Source organism: Amphiura filiformis, chromosome 5 (assembly GCF_039555335.1).
Source record: "Amphiura filiformis chromosome 5, Afil_fr2py, whole genome shotgun sequence".
NCBI classification, from domain to species: Eukaryota; Metazoa; Echinodermata; class Ophiuroidea; order Amphilepidida; family Amphiuridae; genus Amphiura; species Amphiura filiformis.
The window spans coordinates 19,220,370-19,243,223 of NC_092632.1; the positions used below are offsets into that span (position 1 = coordinate 19,220,370).

General features: G+C 34.4%; 1 protein-coding gene across 1 annotated transcript in view; it reads left to right on the plus strand.

Annotated features, from left to right (window-relative positions):
• The first annotated feature begins 1,063 nt into the window (after nt 1–1,063).
• Nucleotides 1,064–22,854, plus strand: part of LOC140152763 (glutaminyl-peptide cyclotransferase-like) — a 35,716-nt gene continuing 13,925 nt past the window's right edge. Inside the window, 6 exon segments of the mRNA XM_072175251.1 lie at nt 1,064–1,660; nt 14,609–14,755; nt 18,629–18,913; nt 19,528–19,692; nt 21,935–22,037; nt 22,557–22,670. Of these exon segments, the coding sequence (XP_072031352.1) occupies nt 1,331–1,660; nt 14,609–14,755; nt 18,629–18,913; nt 19,528–19,692; nt 21,935–22,037; nt 22,557–22,670 (1,144 nt within the window). The 5' untranslated portion in view covers nt 1,064–1,330.

The window sequence follows — 22,854 nt, forward strand, 5'->3', positions numbered from 1 at the left end:
TTATGAAAAGAGCCACTCAGAAACAGACAATCAGAGCTCAACTCAATGCTAATACCTAAAAAAATTTGTTTGATTGGCGTAACATAAAAATTTTTAGGGTAGGTAGGTCGGGATTCTTTTTTTTTTTACTTTTTAAGCTGTAAATTTCGTTTGATAAAGGCTTTGAAACTTTTTTTCTTCTTTTTTTTAAAATTTATTTATTTTACTTTATTTTTTTTAATTTAATTTTTATTTTTTTGCAAAAAAAAAAAAAAAAAGTTAGGGTCGAGCCTAATTTTAGGATAGGTCGGGTTACGCCAATCAAACAATTTTTTTTAGGCCTTGCACCACGCAACTTGAGATTCATTGTTTTTCCATTTAAATATTGGTAAGAAGTTGCAAAGAAAGGCTGAGATATAAATAAGTCAGGACCTTAACTGAAAAAGTTACCGTACACTGTTTTGCCATATCAGGGCCATAGAGTATATATTGCTGCTTCATATTCCTACTTCAGTCTTGAAGAAGTCAAGAGCTGCACCTGGCAAAAGCTTGACAACATTTTCATTCCATATAGTGCACCAGTTGAAACCTTTTTGTTTAAAGACTTAATGTACAATTTTATAATTATGAAATTGGTCTTTTTTTTTCAAACTTGATTTTTTGGGGCATATTTGTAATGTTTACACATGTCCCAATTTATTGGATTCAGCCAAATTCATTGTGTTTTTAGGACATCAGAGCAAGTTTGAATTAAGTAGTAAGTGTGTTTTCTTTCATTTTATCTCATTTATAATTTGGCTTAAATGATAAAAGTTTGCTGACTGTTGTTACTAATAATATTTTATAATATTTGGCAAAGAATGCCCAAATTAGAATTTGACCAAAATCTGTATTAATGCTGTAAGTCTCTTATTGTTTCATTGTTTTCAAGTTATGAACTCTCACCCTATGTGACCTATTATTAATCATGGAAGTTCTGTGAAGCATGGCACTTACCATACAAAACAGTTCACAATGCACCTTGTTGTTGAAAGCCTGGCCATTCATGCACCAGAATTCGTGTACACATTTATATTTTTGGTAGAATTACATTGTATGAAAGGAGGAAACTGAAATATTTGGCATAGAGTTGTATTGCAGTGACAACGTACATGGTGAAGGCCTCCTGTATTCTACACAGTTGTACCAACATAATGTACTGAAAAGAAATCATTTTTTGTGGTGTATTCTGGTCTTGATTTCACCCATATAACTTTGCCATCGCTAGCAATCTTCTGCATGATGCTGCCTTACTTATGAATATATCTCAACTTTGTCTTCATATTCTGTTGGTGCTATACATTTAACCACCATGTCAAAATCTTCCGGTAATAAATATTATGTGTGGATCTTCACCATTAGTTTTGCTTTGCTGGTCAAAGTGACAGTCATCAGTTGCCTTATGGACACAGACAAGTCTGTACTCAATGCACTTCCGGGTACTCAAAAAGGTTTGAATAAGCCTTCTAATGATAAACAAATAGAAGAGGAACTTGTTGATGACATTGCTGATGGGACTCTGCATTGTACCCCATTGTCATGTGAACCAGAGTGTTTAGCTGAATGGTATGAAGGGAACCTCATATGTGAATTTGGTGATACTTTTGGACCAGTCTTTAAACAGCAAAAGGGACCAACTGAGGTGTGATGGTTTGATTAATATTAATTATTATTATTTAAAATAAATCAACTAATGATGTTAGTATATTTGTTGATATTGTAACCAGAAAAAGTGGACCAAAAAATTGCAAGTTTAGATTTGAAATAGCGCATTTCACATTACTAATATTTTTTTTGCCTAAGCTTGCTTACATTATAGATAACATTTAGCAAAACTCTTAATTATTTAAGATTTAGCTGTAAGAAAGGAAAAAATGTCAGCCTAGAGGCAAAGGATTTTATGGGATTGTCCTGGTTTTCTTCTGAAAATGAAACTCCAGGAGTCAGACAAATTAAGGGGCTTTTGGGTTACAGATCCAAGCAAAAAATAAGAGGTCTTTAGGTGACAGAGATTGGGTTTATCAAAAAATATGGGAGCTTTGGGTAACACAAAAATGCTGAACTAAGGGGCTCTTAACAGCCCAACATATGCATCACCTCCAATACCTGCTTGTCTTATATACATCAAGACACATAACCAGTGGGGGGGCAAGCTGCCCCGGACACAAAAAACTGGGAAGAAGAGCAAAAAATTGGGAAGGGAAAAGGGGGAAGGAGAGAAAAGAGGGAAGAAAAAAGGGGAAAGAGAAAAAAAAAAAGGGAAAAAGAGGGAAGAAAAGAAAGGGGAAAGAAGAAAAGAAAAAAGAGGGAAGAAAAAAGGGAAGGGAGAAGAGAAAAGGGGAAGGGAGAAGAGAAAAGGGAAAGAAAGAGGGAAGAAGATCTATACTACTTTCATTGTGAAATTTTGTACTCTGAACACTGGATTTTTAGCTTCTAATATGCCAAAAACCATGAGCTTCAGGGGGCTATGCCCCCTTGACCCCCGCCGGGCTTTGCCCCTGGACCCCAACAGGGGAAGACGGGCCCCTGGACCCCACCCGTTTATCACTTCGCGGCAAGCCGCTCGAGATGCGCACATAAATAATACAACTTTTGGTCAAAAATTGGGAAATTTTTCAATCTTCCCCCCCCCCCCCCCCCGAAGGTCAGGTCGGGTTATGCCCCTGCACATCACCTCCAATATTGAAGTGCCCACTAGTTAAGCAAAGGGTCATTTAATTGTTTTGGTCTCATAAAGGGTCCCTTTACTTTCTCCCAGAAGTTCAGAACCACTTCAATATGAATAGGAACCCATGCTAATAAAGTATGGCTCTTCCTCCCGTATTGTCCTGATATGAGGAGTTAGTTGCCCTCCGGGGTTGCCTTCCCTGTCCCTAACCCAAACTTTATTTCAATCATGAGTGTAAAAGCTCCCTTAATTGGATGCATACTGTGCCCTCAAAATAATTAGGCAAGCACACATTTGACTACATAGCCTATACAAAACCAGCAAGTTCTCTCAAATTGTGTAACAACAATCAATAATGTGTGTGCAGGGTTCATATTGCACATAGCAGCCGTAAGTGTTTAAACACGTTCAAGTTGAAATAGTGATAGTTTCATACCACCTGGGTCCAGTAGCGCAAACATTGCTTCGTGCTAGGACTGAGCAAGTAATTGACCAGCGGACATGATATTACCATGGGACACACAACTTCTTGAGAATATCACCTCAATCTTTCACAGGCCAACCAAAGAAGCATGGCAAAGCCGCCAACCGATTAAATTGCTCCCAATTTCACTTACATCATACGCTGACGAATTCTCTTGTTACTGTAAATTTCTTTCATATCTTCTCAAGAGAATAGGGGGAATTGATATTGTTAGGGCTTCAAAATGAAGAGTTTTTTGTTTCTGGTGGAGAGGAGGAGTATCTCTTTCGGGAGGATAATTATTGATTTAATGATGAAAGGAAATCAAGTCGGGTGAAAAATTTATGCATCAGCATCTTGGTTTACACGTCAGAAGGAAGTGAGAGGCACGTGGGTTAAGAATCGTTTTATGGAATCGATTTACATGCTGAATTGTAGTTTACTACTTCCATTGTGTATTGTTACTTTATAGTTAAGTTAAAATATGTTGCTTGTTCCATATGGTAGGATAAATTGCTTTTAATTTGTTGTTTTTTAGTTTTGTTGGTTTTTGGTGGACAATATCTATCATGATTTGTAAAGCAGAATTCCTGCCCTACTCCTCATTTCAGAAGAGAGACTCTTTCCCAAATTCAGGCGTTTTATTGATAGATAGCAATCTACTTGTCATGTCAGCCGTGATAGTTGATGTACTTGAAGTTTGTGATAAAGTGTTTGATACGCACCTTGCATTGTCTGTCTCCAAGGACTGCAATATGCAATATAGATAGTTGGTCTCACTTCATTTGTATGCAGTTGTGCATGCTCTCACCAGTAGCTCCTCACCTTTACGCTAATTAAATTAAACACAAAGGTCTTTTTATAGCATTTGGATGTATGTGATATGTAATGTTTAAGTTCTTGATTTCCTTTGCTCTGGTAATATTCATCTGTTTATGTTCTATAAAATCTTGAATAGAAGAAGGATGTAAACAGTTAAAGAAGTAAATGGCAGTGTAACTGATTGTCAGAGTGTGAAATGGGTTGATTTATTGATAACTTTCAACATCATTTTTGCTATCAAATTAAATGTATGAACATGGGGATCTTGAAAAGGCAAGGCAGATTGACAATTTTCACACGGATGTGATGAAATATTTCTCATTTGCTAATGCTAATGATATGATAATAAAAACTGTAAATTATGTTAAAAAAGAACAAAAAGGGTTATATTTATATATAAAACAAACATATTGTGATGTTGTGACACTTCTCTTCAGATGCAAGTTTTAAGTGGCCGAAGTGTATTTGTTTTCCATTACAGAACTCCTTGAAAGAAGTATAATAGCTAGAGTGGCTAGTTAGTACACAAGGGTCTTAAGGGATTTGCAAGCTAAATACAGAGTTGGGAAAAGAAAGTGTTTAAGGGCTCTGGTATGAACATTTCGACAGTATTTTTGTGGGACATGAGAGCACATCAGATATATCGAATTGAATTCTGAATACGAGGAATGGCCTTCTGATATCAAATAATTTTGATTTTTTTCACGACATAATACAAATTTTATGACAAATTATTAAAATTTGATATTTAAAATTTTTTTGATATTTAACAGTCCTTAAAGTAAACTTTCTAAATCTAATGATATGTACTTAAAGTGTATGTAGCTAGGATGAAAAGCCGATGCTCAATTGAAAATTTTGACCTTTCATATTGAAGATATACATTTTTTCCCAAAAATATCTATTTTTTGTGTTTTGGGGAAAATCCATATCTTCAATACGAAAGGTCCAAATTTTCAATTGATCGTCGGCTTTTCATCCCACCTACATACACTTTAAGTACACATCATTAGATTTAGAAAGTTTAGAAAAATTTTAGATTTATTAAGGGCTGGGGTATGAACGTTTGGACAGTATTTATTTTGGGACATTAGAGCACATCAGACATATCGATTGCATTCTGAATACGAAGAATGTCATTCTGATATCAAATAATTTTGAATTTTGAAATTCGCAATTTAATACACATTTTATGGCAAATCATTAAAATTGATATTTTTGATATTTAACAGTACTTGAAGTAAACTTTATAAATCTGATGATTTATACTTAAAGTGTATGTAGGTGGGTTGAAAACCCGACGATCAATTGAAAATTTTGACCTTTTCAGTATTGAAGATATGGATTTTTTTTCCCAAAACACCAAAAAAATTAGGTCTTTTTGGGAAAAAATCCATATCTTCAATATGAAAGGTCAAAATTTTCAATTGACCGTCGGCTTTTCCTCCTGCTACATACACTTTAAGAATATATAATTAGATTTATATAATTTACTTCGAGGACTGTTATATATCAAAAATTCAAAAATATCAAATTTTTATAATTTGTCATAAAATTTGTATTATATTGTGATTTTCAAAAATGAAAATTATTTGATATCAGAAAGACATGCTTCAGATTCAGAATACAATTCGATAGGTCTGAGGTGCTCCCATGTGCCACAAAAATACTATCGAAACGCAATAAACGCTCATTTTAGATCCCTTAAGTTAGATTTATGTTTGTAAAAAGAAGGGGAAAATATCGGTGCAGAAAATTGTGAATTTTTGTCATTTCATGAATACATTTAGGCAGAGAGGTAGGGGTCAGCCTTCTAATGAGACTAGCTTCAATTATTTGATGTCATTGATGTTTTTGTTTGGTCCCTTTTATTGGATGTTATTTTTGTTTCCCATGATTGAGACTGCAATTTTAAAAGTAGACACAGCCACATAACAAAATCTGATTATAAATCATACAGAATTGATGAACGAGATCAACAGCGGATGGTGCATAATTGCTTCCTCTGCAGGCTGTCCTTTTTACACTTCATTTAGTTTTCATGTTGGTTTTCAAATGATAACTGAGTTATTAAATAGATACAATCAATCATACCCTCAAGGTATTGATAATTAATCAATTTAGTCATTAATAAAAGCTTTTCCACCTATATGCGTGCTATATTAATTGCACAACCAAATTTTTTGGAAAAAAAGTGTCTTTGGATGAAAAATTATGTCTTTTATTTTTAATAGCAACATGTAATAATTCTGTGAAGTAATATTTTCAAATTATTTTCTTGGTGACAATTTTCTTTGCTCAAAATATTGACTTTGTTGAAAATTCAGGCAAGTGTGTTTTTGGAGGAAATGTGTCTTTGGGTGTCTTAACAAAGCAATTTGAAGCAATTTTAATTAAATTCTCTGGAATTGACAATGGTAAAAGATGAGTAAACCAACATGTTTTGAAAATAGCAGAATGTTTTACTTTTTAAAATCTTTCCTTTAGCCAAAATTCCACAAATAAGCAAAATAAAACTTAATTATTTATTGAATATTTTAACTTGATAGCAACCTCAGTCCCCAAACATGTCTGCCGTCAAATACCCTCTACCTGTACACAAAAACTTGCATGGCACAAAACTGCAAGGCTACAGCTAGCACCTCGGTCTGCTCGTGAATTGAGCATTGCTGTCCTCGAATGGAGCTACTCCTGATCCGGCACATAGTGCTTCTTACATACAGTGTAATAGATGCAAGTTTGTAACAAAGATCTAAATGATGTAATGGATGTTGCAAGCATGGTACATTAGGCAATGAATACTTAAAAGCTTTTATCATAAATATATAACACAACATCAATTGATTATAAACATAGGCATGTAATGGGAGACTACTAAGTACAGGTAATTATCAAATTTTCATTGGCATGGAAATGAGCATGCTATTTTATGTTTGAACAGTTTTCTACTTGGCCTGGAGCAGTATCAAATGATATTTAAACAATCTGTACTTTTGTATAATCATGATAATTGCATACGTAAGTAAAAAAAACATTCCAACTTAAAGGAGGATTTTGTGATCCTAGCATCCTCTTTTTATGACATTTTTCAGTAGATATCCACAAAAAAGGTTTTTCCCAAAATTTCAGTGGATTCCGATTTTGCGTTTGCGAGTTGTGCATGATTATGTGTATTACACTGCTCCATAGACAATGTGTTGTAATTTCGTCCTGGTATACCAGAACGAAATTCAAATTTCACAATATCTTTGCTAAACGAATCAATCTGCAAGAAATTTTTTGTACATAAACATTATGTACTAGCCAGAGGTTTCCGGTGATATAAAAATCTCAACTCAATCTCAGAAAAGTGGGGGATGGTGCTGATCACGAAATGCCCTTTTAAATCTGAACAAAATCTAATCAACAGATCTTATTGTAAATACCCTTCCCTTAATTGGTTGGTTGAGGTGTTCAGTAAATGAATGAATGAATGAATGAATGAATGAATGAACAAGTGAATGAATAAAAGAATGAATGAACGAACAAACGTACAAACAAACAAAATGAACAAAGGAATAAATGATGATGAATGAAGCAAGGTAGAATTTAAGAACTTATGTACAAAATAACTACTAGTAGATATTATAATTTTATTATACTACCCTGGAGTTCAGTGGCATACCATTGTAAATTTCGAAGATGGCAACAATTAATGCAAAGTTATCATATTGAAACATGTGTCCAAGGTACACAGAAATTAGCAAATTTTAATGCTAAGCGAAACTTGGATTGATTTTTGGTTGAAACGGGGCAAAATTTGGCCCGACAAGTACACCACACCTTGAGATAAGATATAAATTGTATTCAGAAGACCTAAATAATCTGTCTCACAAGGCACAAGCTTTTAGGTTGTGGTACTAGTAGTTTTGATGCAGATGATAAGGCCCCCGGAGGGGGTACTCACATGTAAAGGTGGTATGGGTATGTGCGGTGGTCAAGGGTCCCTTTTTCAGGCTCTCCAGCAGTTCCTTGAGACCCACACTTGGATCATACTCCAGTTATTTGAGCCACACACTCTGACAATTGTAGTTCTTTAGCTCAAATTTGGAAAATTTTGGAATTTGGAAATTGGGCCCAATTTTAGTTCACACAACCCATCAAAAATGTTGAAATTTTAGTTAATCAAGCCCCTATTTTGCCCAAAATCAGTTCTTAGCTCCTAAAGTTCGGTACTCCGTGCCGCACACCCCTACCAACATTTCAGTTGAGTGCCCCCTCCGGGGATAGGTTTTACAGGCCTAGAATTATTGTTTTTCTAATTTAATCATAGCATCAGCAAACCATGAATACCGTACCTCAGACTTTTTCATGTTGCATGTACCCAAGACTTCAGATGTACAGCTTTAATATGCAGTAGGCCTACCACCATGGCTCCAGCACTGGCAACCACTTTGCCATGACAGTGCATTTACTTCAGCCCTTTGGGGATACATCATCTGATTGTGCCCATCCCTAACCCACATGTGATTGCAACTTTTGTTACATCTGTTAGCCCAAGCCTACTCCTATTAGTACCACGTATGTAAACACAGCAACACCGGCTGCATTATCATGATTATGACCTGGTACCCATTTATACTATACAGACATGGATTACCATAAACAAAATACTACCACAGTTAATGACCCATGGATTGTGGGAGCGAGTTCTGTGAAGCATGACAGAGAGTTCACAAAATACCATGCCATTGAAACTTTGCCTTGCACTGTCATGACTGTGCTATAGTTGTATACCACACTGTGCTATAGCTGTACACTGTGCTATGTGTATGTGTATGTGTATGACAGGATATGATATCATCAGCCATCCGCTTGTGCCAGAATTCATATATTTTTAGTAGAACTATGAAAGAGCGGAAACGGTGTTATTAGTTGGCATAGAGTTGTTTGTATATTGTAGTTGCCTCATGTTTTAATATACATCTATGTCATACCAGAATTAATGCGGTATATGGCTATTGCTGCCCCCGGGTTGCTGCCCTTGGGCCTTGTTGCTAGCAGTTTCTGAAAGCAATATACCATAGTGTGGCCACAGGACTCGAGTATATAATTTATAGGCCTACGTACATCACACAATTGTACATACCAAAGTGCTGAAGAAAATCATATTTTGTGGTGCATTCAGATCTTCTTGAATTAACTTTGTCAGGAACTTCTACACGCTGCCTTACTTGTGATATATCAACTTTGTCTTCCTATTTTATTGGTGCTATATAACTACCATGTCAAAATCGTCGGGTCAAAAACGTTATGTGTGGATCTTCACCGTTTGTTTTGCATTGCTGGCCATAGTGACAGCCATCAGTTGCTTAATGGTTTACCTCATAGACAAGTCCTTACTCAATGCACTCTCAGGTACCGATACTCAAGATATAAATGATTACGTAGAGGATGAGGAACTTGTTACTGATGCTGGAGTTGATGATGCTATCCATTGTACCCCATTGTCATGCAAGCCAGAGTGTATAACTGAATGGTGGGATGGCAACTTTACGTGTGAACTTGGTGTTAATATTGGACCGGTGGACTACCGACATCAGAGCCCAACTAAGGTGTGATGGTTTGAATAAATGAATAATATAAATCAATGAAATAATAATTGTATTTTATGATAATAATTGTGTACATTGCGTATAGTACATGTAGGAGTCCCATACAATAGCCGTGTTCACACTGTCAGACTTATTACCGGTAATAAGTCCCTACTCCAGTTATAAGTCACTTATTACAGGTAATAACTCACTTAGGCCAAAAACAAAGTTGTTTGTTTGTCCTCCACCGCCCGCTCCTCAGTTTAAGGCCTGACCAATATTTTTTTTTTCAATTTTTTTTTTGAATAAATAAAAAATTCAATTTTCTTTTTCAGATTTGGAGTATTTCTGGACATAGTTAGAGCTAAATGGTAGGATCATTCATGGTTGAAAATAACCCCCCCCCCCAAAAAAAAAAAGTCATAATCTATTATTAATGACTTCAAAATACATTGGATTTATATCCATTTTTAAATCATTTTAATTTAAAAGACTATGACATTAACACAAATTATAACTTTGCATAAAGAAACAAAATGTTGTTTTTTTAAGTCACCATGAATGATTGTAGCTTTTTAGCTCTAGCTACAATGTAGGTCCAGGAATACGCTAAATCAAAACAAAACAAAAATCCGCCCGCCCGCACCTCCTCATTCAAAGCTGTGGAGGACAAACAAACAATTATTTTTTGGGGGCCTTATGTCCAGCCGTGTGAACACAATGTAGCTATTGTAGCTTGTTTACACTATACATGTATATGTATGATACCCTCATTTTTTTCTTAAACATTTTGATTTGTACGTGATTGTTAAAGATACTAGTACTTCGAGCAGATACATGTAACATATCAAACCATAGGTGTTGTATTTGGGACAAATTCTGAATTAAAATCTTTGGATTCCGAGATCAAAATATTTAACCAACTTGCATACAGCTAAAATGTCTTGATGCGAGCGTGAACATATTTGATGTTCATAGTACATTGAGCCAACCATTAGTGATCTCATTTCAACTGGAAGAATATTATCATTATTTCACTCATCATAATTTCACTGATTTGGGGTATTGGCCCTGTATACTAGAGCTACATTTATTTTAAGAGACTTGGTGATCAATGACTTTCTGTGAAGCACGTCTGATCTTGTGTAATTTTGCTTTTGAAATCACAAGTTTGTTTTTTTGTTAATTAATATAAAAAACTTTTAGGGCAATTAGGTGTCAATCATGAATAAAATAAAATTATGATGTAGATGTACTATATACATGTACATGTACACTTAATCCTATATCACATGTTCACCAACCACACACACACCCCTGCACCCCCCCTCATATGCATGTACATAGACAAAAATCAATAAAGAAATTAATGAACAAATATAGTTTTCTATATTAATATTATATGTAGTAATAGTTGCTAATTTCAAATGTACAGCCTAGTTAGCTTGCAGCTGTGCATTTCATAATGTCGTAATAAAAAAGTGATGTTTTGCTGATGCTTAATATTGGTGTACATGCAGACCAAGTATTACTGCTCTCCTGTAGGCATTTTAGTGAGCGAGTCAGTTTATAGTGATATCTCATATCTGTGTAATAAAATATGATAAAGCTGTATTAAAGATAAAATAGAATTGAATTAAAGCTGCTATCGGCGTTACAATCTAAACATTCGGTATATTAATTTTACCTGTTAATTATTGTAAGCTTGATAAATAAGGCCATCTTGATTTAATAGTTCGTCTCAAAGCCACCGCATGCATTTTGTGCGTTAACACGCTGGGTCGAGTAAATTTCAGGTTTTTTTCCAAATCCACCACACAAAAAACTCACATTTGACATCGTCGGATGTCAAAATAGCCTAAATTGTAAATCCTAATAAAATTCTTCATCATGACCACAGTGAAACCTTGAGAGATGAAAAGGTGACAGTCTATTCTTGTAAAAAAGCTCATCCCACAGATTTAAAAAAAATTAATAAAAAAAAAAACCCTAAAAAGCCACATTCCACATTAGGTTTTGAACTTGGGAAGGGCTTTGAAACTAATATAGTTTTGTGATCCACATCTCATTCCTTCACTGCACTTCACGTTTTCTGGCCTTAGGCCAACAACCCCCATTTTGTTGTCCTCCACCCCTCTTAACCCTAACGTGGACCATGGTTTTTGCTATCGTTAGGCAATGAAGGAACAAAAAAGGAGAGAAAATGAACAAAGATTTTCCCCGCGAATGGACTCGGGGAATCCCACTCACACAATCACCAACTTTATATGCCACAGTTGTTTCCCTTGGCCTGGCCAGCGATTCAGTGCGTATAGACGAATCCAATTTCCTTTTTCTCAATGGCTGCCAAAGTTGGGTCCCCGTCGGCTCAATCTCACCTAAAATGTGAAATAATGCGGCCTTGGAGGGTATTTTAAACTGCATTCTATCACCCGTGTTACACGTAAACAAAAGATTGATGACAGTTTACAACACAAAAGGATCTAACATCGATTTTTAAGCGGCTTTTTGGTGTTGCGGGGACCCAAAGATGGCCTACCAAATTCTGACCATGACTTGGCTCGTTAGATTCATCTACCGTATTTCGTCGAATAACCGCCCCCGGGGGCGTTACATTTTCCCAAGGGGGGGGGGCGTTTATTAGAGGTCATTTGTAGCACGACAATTCCCGTTAAAATCATTAGGTAAGCTTAAAAGTCACGCTAAAATGACGAACTATGAACTTTTGACACTGACTTTTGGTTCACTTCCGGTGTTCCGATGCAGATTTTCGCCAATTATTGACGCTATTATTGACCATGTGGGGAACTTGGAAAGCTTACTACACAAGATAGCATGGAAATATCGGAATTTTTGAAACATCAAGAATGAAAAAAGTGGTGGGGCGTTTATTTGAGGGGGGGGGCGACTATTTGACTAAATACGGTATATGACTTGGGGTGATTGCGCAATGGCATTATGCAAATGATGTGGCATGCATGCATGCACAGCCACAGAGGTTTACTTTGTAAGATAGGGTTAAGAAACAGTTCAGTCAGTGAGATTTTTTTAAAGATCATAGCCAAACCCTATTCATTGGGATATTTTTTTAGTACATAACAAATCAAGTCGTGAAAAATTGTAATGATGACAATTTGAAATGCTATCAAATGTTTCCTCAACATCCCAAGAGCATTTCAGCGTTTATTTTTTGTCTTTTGTCATTTACATTATTTTTTTTTACAATTACTCATTTTAATTTTGTAAAATTCGACCACATTTTGTGACAAATTATTTTTTTCAGTGTAAACTAGGTTCCTTCACATTCTTTATTTCTGCAGAAGTGATGCATATTAAACTAATTAAACTTGAACACCTGATTGTATGCCATATTGTGGTACTCTGTTGCCCGCTTTTACTTGCAAAAGATAACAATAAATTGAAATGAATTAAATGATAGATAAATATACATCAATACCAGCCATTAAGGGGTACTACACCCATTGATTTTTTTTTTTGCATTTTTTGCATTTTGTGAAGAAATTACAAAAAAAAATTGGACAAAGTGGTATGCAAAATGAAGGGCAAATCTTCTCGCTTTATTGGTGGTATCGGTATCAATGTAGCTTACATGCTTTTACAGATAGAAGCCAAAAGGAGGTACATCACTGATGATTTAAATTCACTTCATTTTGGAAAGCTTACTATCAACGGATTTCGTTAAAATTTTGGATATGTGTTGCTAACACATTAGGGAAATAAAGTTGATATGTAAAATGGGAATAAGTGGTTCCTGATTTCTTTTATGACTTCATGAACTTGGTGCTCCACAACTATCAAAAAGGAACTGGTTAAAATGCTTCTATTTTCAATGTTGAGCTATATTTTGCATTTTTAACTTGCGACATTATTGCACTGAAACTTAATTAAGCCATAGGTAACAGGTTACAACAACCATACTACAGCAATGATGAAAAAATTGTATTTCTTGTCACCTATACAACCATATTGGGTAGTTTTCCGTAAGCTTAAGTTTTGTGATTTTGGTAACTATTTTATATTTATTTGTGAAATCCGTCTCAACTAGGCATTCTAAATTGTACTCACCATTTACATCCCAAGGTATATTAGTATATCCACCATGCACTTCTCGATATATATCCAGTTAAAGACAGAATATCAAAATTATGCCTCATATGATATCACAGACTCTCACATGTGTATTCAAAATTGATGCTTAAATTTGACCTGAACCAATTGACCTATAACCTGACATACGGTGACCTAATAGCCTTTTCTTCTCCTAACAACTAATGACTATGCATCCATTGTATAAGTGTTTATTTAATTTATTCAGTGTTATATCATGGTAGGTATTTTGCATGCACCACTATAGATTTTCTATAGAGAGTATAACAAAGGATTTAATGTATTCTATTCATGTACCCTACTTGAACATTTTCAAAAGAATAAATTATGGTTTGTTATGAAACACAGATCTGAGTTACTAGGTTACAGTAAACAAAAAATATATAGGGCTAAAATGACTTACTAAAATTGTTGAAATTCACTTTATATGTAGATATATTTTATAAGTTCAGGACATGAGGTGATAAACATATATATGTACTTAATAAATTTGCAAGAAAAAAAAAGAAGAGGGGTACTGATGAAAATCGGGGCATTATATCGACCTAAGCCATTAAGCCCCCTGCATAACTCTGAAAGCCCCTCTGAGCCCCCCCCCCCCCAGGAACAGATCCTGGACACGTCGGTGAGGACAGACAATTAGATGGAATAACAACATATTATTTACACTTAAAAGGATTTATTTATCAATGATACATGAATGAAATGAAGACTTGTTTGATGTACAAAAAAACTACCAACATACAGTGAAACAAATGAATAAACAAATTCTAGAAGTTATTGACAGTTGACACTAAAAATAATTTGATGCATATGTGTTTGTTTTTTTTTAACCAAACAAGCACTACTTTTGCTATATATAAACATTTTTCAGTTTCAGATGATTCTAGAAATTAGTAATACTTATGCTTTTGTTTGTATTTTGTCATTTTGCAGGGTAATCATAAACCAAAGCTGTTATCATCAAGGAAATTATTGAAAGTTGCTGGCTTAACCAACATAGAACGCATGTTTAGTGTTGAATTGGATCCACTTCTTATACCCAGAGTATCAGGAACACCTGGCAGTGAACAAGCAAGGAGGGTGAGTACAACACTACCAATAGAATAGATGATGGTTTCAAATAATTTAATGCCAGCTATGACAATTCATATGTCTTAGCATGCTGAGCACCAGTGCTACTTACTACATTTATAAATGGAATTATTGCAAACCTTCAATTCAAAGTTGCCCACGCAGGATCCTACATCAAACACATTAGTATTTATAGCAATCCCATTTTTCCCATTGAACAGTGTATGGCCCCAAGTCTGAGATTTTTTGAAAATAAAGAATTAAAAAATATTTAAAAATTAAAAAGTTAATCCTATTTTTTGAATAGGAAGAAAAATTTGAATTTCTGTCTTGCCCACATGCTGCAATGTAACTTAAGGGATAACCAACATAAATGCATTATACAAATTCATTAATACTTGTCCAGAGTAAACAACTTACATAAAATGTATAGAGAGAATTGTGGGATATGATTTCCTCATAGTACGGAAAGCACAGAATCATGGAAAACTTCCAACCCAAAAAAAATAAAGCTTTGATCTGTTTGTGCAGAGGACCTTAGCTATGTTTCAGAGATTCAGACCATTAAGTATTATGAAGTGAAATTTGACAGAGGACCCATTATTTGCAGATATTTTCATCATTTGCTGGAGATTAAAGGACATTTTGATTTATCATAAAAGGAAGTAACCCCATTTGTATTTCCCATAGAATACAAGAACTGTATCAATAACCATCATGCTTGGAAAAAGTAGGCAGCCCACAAACTACATTTCAAGGAAGGTAGAAATGAACTTATTTTCCAGACATGATAACCATCCTAAATAACTAATGAGAATCATACCTGCGTCACAGATCTACATTTATAGCAAAATTTAGATAAATCATCACACATGAACTAGTTCTCAAATCCAACAGTCTACTAAAATTAAGCTGACATTGTATTTATATGCTTTCTCGTGTTACATTTTAGGAAAAAAATGTATACTCAAAATATTCTTTGCAAAGATTTTTGTAGATAAGCCAGATAGATGCATAGGCACGAAAACTATTGGGGAAGTAACAAGTGTCACTTTACAGCTTACGTGCTTGTGGTTGACATCATACAGATACAATTTCAATAAATGCAATTTGCCTTTGATTATGGTATCGCAATTAATATTTAATATTCAGCTGGTTTGCTAAGTGATGATCCCACTTAATCCCACACCATATTTGTAACACAATCAAGCATAAAAAGTAATATTTTAATTTATACCTGTACAATGAATTTTGGTTTTTTTTCCAATTTTTGCCCTTTGAACAATCAATCAAGCACTGTTCAATATGCTGATGAATTCCCATCAAAAATACAATTGAAAGTCTTGAATATGTGATGCATCCAAGCAAAATGAGGACGATGTTGTGAAAAGTCAACTAAAGAGTTTTGCATCATGTTAATAAAGACTTAATAGCCCTGGAGCTCATTTTGGGGCTGGGCCTACAGCGATGAGAGAACAATCCCCAGCTTGTTATGTATGAATGAACAGCAGTGAGCCTCGTCTTGTCAGATGAGGAATAGGGTGTGTGTCTGCTTTCAGACTAAATAATAAAGATTGCTCAAATATGGAGCTCTACCAGAAAAGCAATAAACATGAAGAGGGATTTTGTAAAACGATTCTTTGTTTTACTGGAAGCCCATGTGGACATGGTGGAGATTTTAGCATGCTGGAAGAGTATATCTCCCATCCACATGCAAACACCAGCCTGGCTGCCTTATTTTGGAGACATTGCAGCACATAAACAATAAAGAACATTAAGTAATATATAAACAACATTGTGGACACTGTCCTCATTTAGCCAGGTGGGGTCACACTCTTCTTTTTGCCTTTTAAGCTTTATATGAAAATCAATACTATAAAGATGGGCATTTTGTAACACATTACTTTTCACGCTTTTCAAACTCAACACAGCTACTGCAAAAATAAAAATATGCAAATATTTTATTTTATGCACACAGGTATATGTGCAAAAACACAAAATTTAAACACAAGCGAAATAGTTTAAAATGACAAATCACGAATAAATGGCAATTGCAAAAATGACCACTGTTGGTATTATTGTCATAACAAATGGTTCAGTTTGCTTCATTGCATCACATCACATTTGAAACTGCTGGTATCGGCTGCTATACATGTAAACAGTCTTGTTTACTTTTTTTAGAATGTACAAATAACACCTGTTGATGTAGGGGTAATTAAAACTAGTGGATTGCAGTTGGAAATGTCAAAGAGCTACTGTACAAAATGGACATTTTTTGCGCTACATTTGTATCATGCTTTTAAAGGGGTACTACACCCCTGGCCAATTTTGGCAGGGTGTAGTACCCCTATAAATTGCTAGCTATCACCATTCTAACAACATGCAAATATTCCATTTGTGTATAGGTGTATTGGAGAGAAGATACACAAAACAATTAAAACAATTTAAATTAATCACTTTAAAGTAATAATATTAAAATTAAAATTAACAGTAAAAATTGAGAAAAAGTAAAAGTTAACTGTTAAAATTGACAGTAAAGGAGAAACAAACATCAAACAATAAACAGTAAAACATATGAAGGAGAGCATTTAAAATTACCATTATCATCATTGATATGCTACAGAAACTTCTTTATCAGAAGCAATATTACAAAAAATTACTTTTATTCAGAAGCAATATTACAAAAAATTACTTTTATTCAGAAGCAATATTACAAAAAATTTACTTTTATTCAGAAGCAATATTACAAAAAATTACTTTTATTCAGAAGCAATATTACAAAAAATTTACTTTTATTCAGTAAGCAATATTACAAAAAATTTACTTTTATTCAGAAGCAATATTACACAAAATTTACTTTTATTCAGAAGCAATATTACAAAAAATTTACTTTTATTCAGAAGCAATATTACAAAAAATTTACTTTTATTCAGAAGCAATATTACAAAAAATTTACTTTTATTCAGAAGCAATATTACAAAAAATTTACTTTTATTCAGAAGCAATATTACAAAAAATTTACTTTTATTCAGAAGCAATATTACAAAAAATTTACTTTTATTCAGAAGCAATATTACAAAAAATTACTTTTATTCAGAAGCAATATTACAAAAAATTTACTTTTATTCAGAAGCAATATTACAAAAAATTACTTTTATTCAGAAGCAATATTACAAAAAAATTACTTTTATTCAGAAGCAATATTACAAAAAATTTACTTTTATTCAATTGTCAACATTTTCAAATGAACAAGATTGATTTTGTCTCATATTTTGCCATACCATATATCTCAAAAATGCAACAAAAACTTTCTAAGGCAATACACATTATGAATAAGCATATATAGGCCTACATGTACACCCTAACCATGGAATATTAATCAACCTGATAAAAAGGGGAGTCAATGTTGGGAAATGTTTTTATTGAGACCCCCTATATCACAAACAAAAGTAGATAAATAACTGTGAGCAAATGAAAAGAAACTGAGTGAGAGTATTCCTGACAGACTTGGCCAGTAATCTTTCCAACCTATTTGACTTGGTGAGTGAGCTTAGGTTTCAAAGAGCATCGCATCCCAGTGCATTATTGATCAATTGAAATGGACACTTTGAGTCGACAGCATTTACTACACTTTACTACTCTATTGTATACAATAGTAGTTGCCTTTAAGGGTGCCTAAAATACAGGTGTACATATAACAAGCCTTGAATTGCAATTCCTTATGTTTCATTTGCTCATCTTGACTGCCTTTCCAAGTTTTGCCATACAAAAGATGACACAATTAAGAGAAAGCTTATAATAATAATATATCACTCCAAACCTTTTGTTTTATGTATATATGTGACTTTCTTGTTCATTATACTTTTGATTTTTTCCTTGCAGCATATAATTCAGAGATTGGAAACACTTGGTGGGTGGGCAATAGATCAAGATGCCTTCTCAGCCCCAACCCCATTTGGGGACAAGGACTTTGTCAACATCGTCGCCACATTAAATCCCTCTGCAGAAAGGCGTCTTGTACTAGCCTGCCATTATGACTCTAAGTACTTTGCTCCCAGGCAAGATAATAGGCAATTCATTGGTGCTACTGATTCTGCTGTACCCTGTGCAATGCTGCTGGATTTGGCATATTCTTTAAATGATATTTTGAAAGCATCTCCTCTTGAGGTAAGTCAAATATGGCCAAAAAAGTTGTTTGTTTTAAGACATAGGATCAGATGGTTCAGGATGTGAAAATTCTAAAAGAAAAAAAAATGAGATAGATGAGATGATGATATCTCTATGTTGAGAGAAAGAGTATGTGATGTTGATAGTTACAGTAAGTGAGTAGGTTAGTGAGTGAGTGAGTGGGTGGGTGGGTGTTTTGGTGGTTGGGTGGGTGAGCAAGTGAGACAAGTGAGTGAGATGAGTTGGTGAGTGAGTAAGATGAGTAGTAGAGATGAGATGAGTGAGTGATTGACATCACTCGGCATAATGAGTCAGTGAGTGAGTGAGATGAGTTGCAGAGAGAAGAGTCGATGAGTCAGTGATTCAGTGAGATGAGCCAGCAAGTGCATTGAGTCAGCAAGTGTGATGAGTCAGTTAGTGAGATGAGTCAGCGGGTAAGATGAGTCAGTCAGATGAGCCAGTGAGTGAGTTTGTGATTGAGAATAAAAGTCAAAATTGGCAGGGACTCAAAGCTGTGCACTGAATCTGCAAACCCCTAGAAGGAAGAAGTACAAGATGGTGGTCCATTAAATGGAAAGAAAAATACAATTTCAATTTTTATTCTTTTGATCCAGATGGTCACTCTTCAGCTTGTATTTTTTTTTGGTGATTAAGCTTTCCGAACATGGACGGACACAGATTCTTTGTATGGGTCACGTCATCTAGCAGCTCTTTGGGCAGACCCCAACCATAACCCCAGAGGAACCACCAAGGCTGGTACTACAGAATTGGACAGAATCGTAAGTTTTACCCCAATAATAGTCTCCAAACTCCATTAGTACTTTAAAAATGTCATTGAGTCAGTGCTACATGTAACATCAGTTGCTGACCTAGTGCTCGATTTGAGCGGTCTTGGGCCAGGATCCCCACCAAAACAAAGCACTTATATTTTCATCTTTTCTCTTTATTCCTTCCCCTTTCCCTTCCATTTTCCCCCAAAGCACAGCAAGTTAGGGTTAAGGTCATGGCTTCCACAGGGACGTATGGATTTCAACTGGAGTAGTCCGATATATTATTCATTATTATGTTCTGATGAATCCAAGTGTGTAAAAATATTGGATCCAAAACATAATAATGATCAAATTGGATGCTTTACGCCCAATATTTATTGGTCTTGCTATGAGTTTTAAAATATTGGACTCGACTACGTCTCGTCCAATAAACTCATAGCTCGGCCAATAAATATGGGCTCAATCGATCCAATTTTATATCAAAGATGTGTGTGCAAAATGGGTACCTTGATGTGATGATTTTACTGACAACACAATGCAAAAAGCAAATCGATATCTGTAGGATTAGGCACCAACTTTCCAGGTCTGGATTGTTGTATTTAAAAACAAAACAAACAAACAATACAACACAACAAATAAGATGACCAAATTATATTTTATATTTGTTTTTATACGTATTTTACCCTGCATTAATATTTTAATAAAATAATTAATTTTACTCTACTTGCTTTTTCATGCGGCTCATTTATCTATTTTCTATCAGTTGTTTACGTAAATTTTCATGAAACCTTTCAATTCTTGAGGAAGGTATGAAAGAAGATGTTACCAGCCCCTGTCTAAATCCCATTAAATATATGCATAATAGCAAATAGGTGATGTCAGCAAGGAAAGCAGTCCTTGTCAACAAAAGCAATATTAAAGTTTTTATTTAATATTTGTGTCCTTTCAACAGTTTACAATATATTGAAAATTTTATTACAATTGGACTCAAAATGTCTGAGACATGAAATACTTTTCATGTTGCAGAATCCAATACAATACAAAAGAGATTTTACACTTTGTTTGGTCGTACGTAAAAATCAATATTAGCGACAAGTGACTTGTTTAATGATGGCGTCACATGATTTAATTTGTGAACATCAGGCTGTATTTCAAGGCTAAGTATGATTGAAATTGCAAGTCACTTATAGCGCTCCCACCTTCAAATCAAGATGTTATTGTATATCTCCAAGAGGACCCTTGACGACTAAGGGGTGTGTCGCCTTGGCTTCCTCTAGTCCCTGAATCATGTAAGCTTGTGTCTTAATGCATGCAAACGAAATGCTTGTACTGCTCTCAGCTTGCATTCATTTTCAATTCTGAACAGGTAGGAGTAGGCCCATAGCCAAGATGGGAGTGGAGTGCAGAATTTCCAAAATGTGGACCTTTTCCAAAATAAATGTTTACATGTAACTTAACTACCCTTCCAGGCAAAATTGAATTGTTTAATTGGTAAATTTTTCTTTATAATTTTGACCTACTTTAAGACTTAAAAAAAAAAATTCTTGAAAAGTACACATTATGTCAATGGAGGATGCATCATACCTCCTGCAGCCAACCCCACCTCACCCTGGGGAAAGAGTTCAATTTCTTGTGGCGATGCAAACATTTTAACATGATTTCTGTATTTTTGTGCCATACTTTCCCCATAATTGCCAGAGCTTATGTTTAATGCATACAAGAAGACAAGTGTATTCATATTCTAAGGCTTTTCCTGGAAGCAATGTTATGGTTTAGTCAAGTTGCTATTATTCCACCTTGATATGTACTGGGTGTATGTGAAATTCATTAAATTGTTAATGAATATGGAAATGAAATTAGAATATCGACCCTGGTAGATACATGTTGCTAGAAAGTCACTTCATGGTTATTTTAAACTGGTTTACATCTAATCTAAGTTTATTCCAGATTAACGTCATGAATAGCCCGATACACTGTACACATATGCATGGCTTAAATCAGGGTAAAATTGATGTTTTTTGCAACAAAGCAAGTGACATGTGTTTTGAGTTCAGAGGTTAAAAACACTGATTTTTAAAAAAGGTAGTTTTTCTGGTATTGCATAACTTATTTAGGTTATTTTTTTTTCAAAAGTTGATCAATTGAATCCAAAAATATGATTTGAGATAAAAGTTGGTGTCAAAAAGTGAATTGGTCATGCATGTGCACAATATCATAATTATACAAACATTTCTCTCATTCTTTGAAACAGGACATGTTGGTGTTATTGGATTTAATTGGTGAGAGAAATCCACAATTTCATGATCATTTCCCATCACAAACTGGAAAATGGTTTCAACATATGCAAAAAGTTGGTAAGTAAAAAGATGAGCCGAAATGTTTCCTGAAATTACTTCATCTTGATTAAAATTCATAGAAAGTTATTGAGGTTATTACAGTGTAAAATGCCATGCTCTGTTTTAATAATATCATTGCGTTGCACTGCAATGCACTGCATTTCATTGTATTGCATCATATTTACTATTATATTGTATTTTGTGTAGGAAGTCCAACAGTTATCAGGCCTTAAACTTTTAGTTGCACTATGTCCTCCATCTTGTTTTATTCACATATTTTCTAGTTGTTTGTGCAAATTCAACTTATCCAAAATTGTTTATGATTTAATGTTTCCATAATGTAGTATTAATTTGAAGCCCAAAATGTTATGCCCAGAGTAATTTTCTCAAATAAAGATAGAATCAAATCTTTCAATGGCATTGATAGAGTGTAATATCTTGCATCAAGAATTCAAGATTTGAATGACATTTCAATATTTTCAGATAAAGATCTGTTCAAAAACCTGTTACAAATTAATTTTTCATTTAATCTTTCAGAGCAACGTCTGCACACAAATAATTTATTAGAAAGTCACAGTAGAAACTATTTCACACGTAGTGGATCACGATACGGAGGCATTGAAGATGATCACATTCCATTTATAAGAAGAGGTAAGAAAACTGATGTGTTTAAAAATGCTTCTTGTAGCTACCATAAAATTATTTTGCCATAATATAGCCTCTTAAAGTTTAAAATTTTTGAAAGATGGATCTTAGTTTGTGCAGTTAAATGACTGGGTTTTTTTCTGTGTATCATAATGGAATTGATTACTAAATACATCTAATATATACAGTG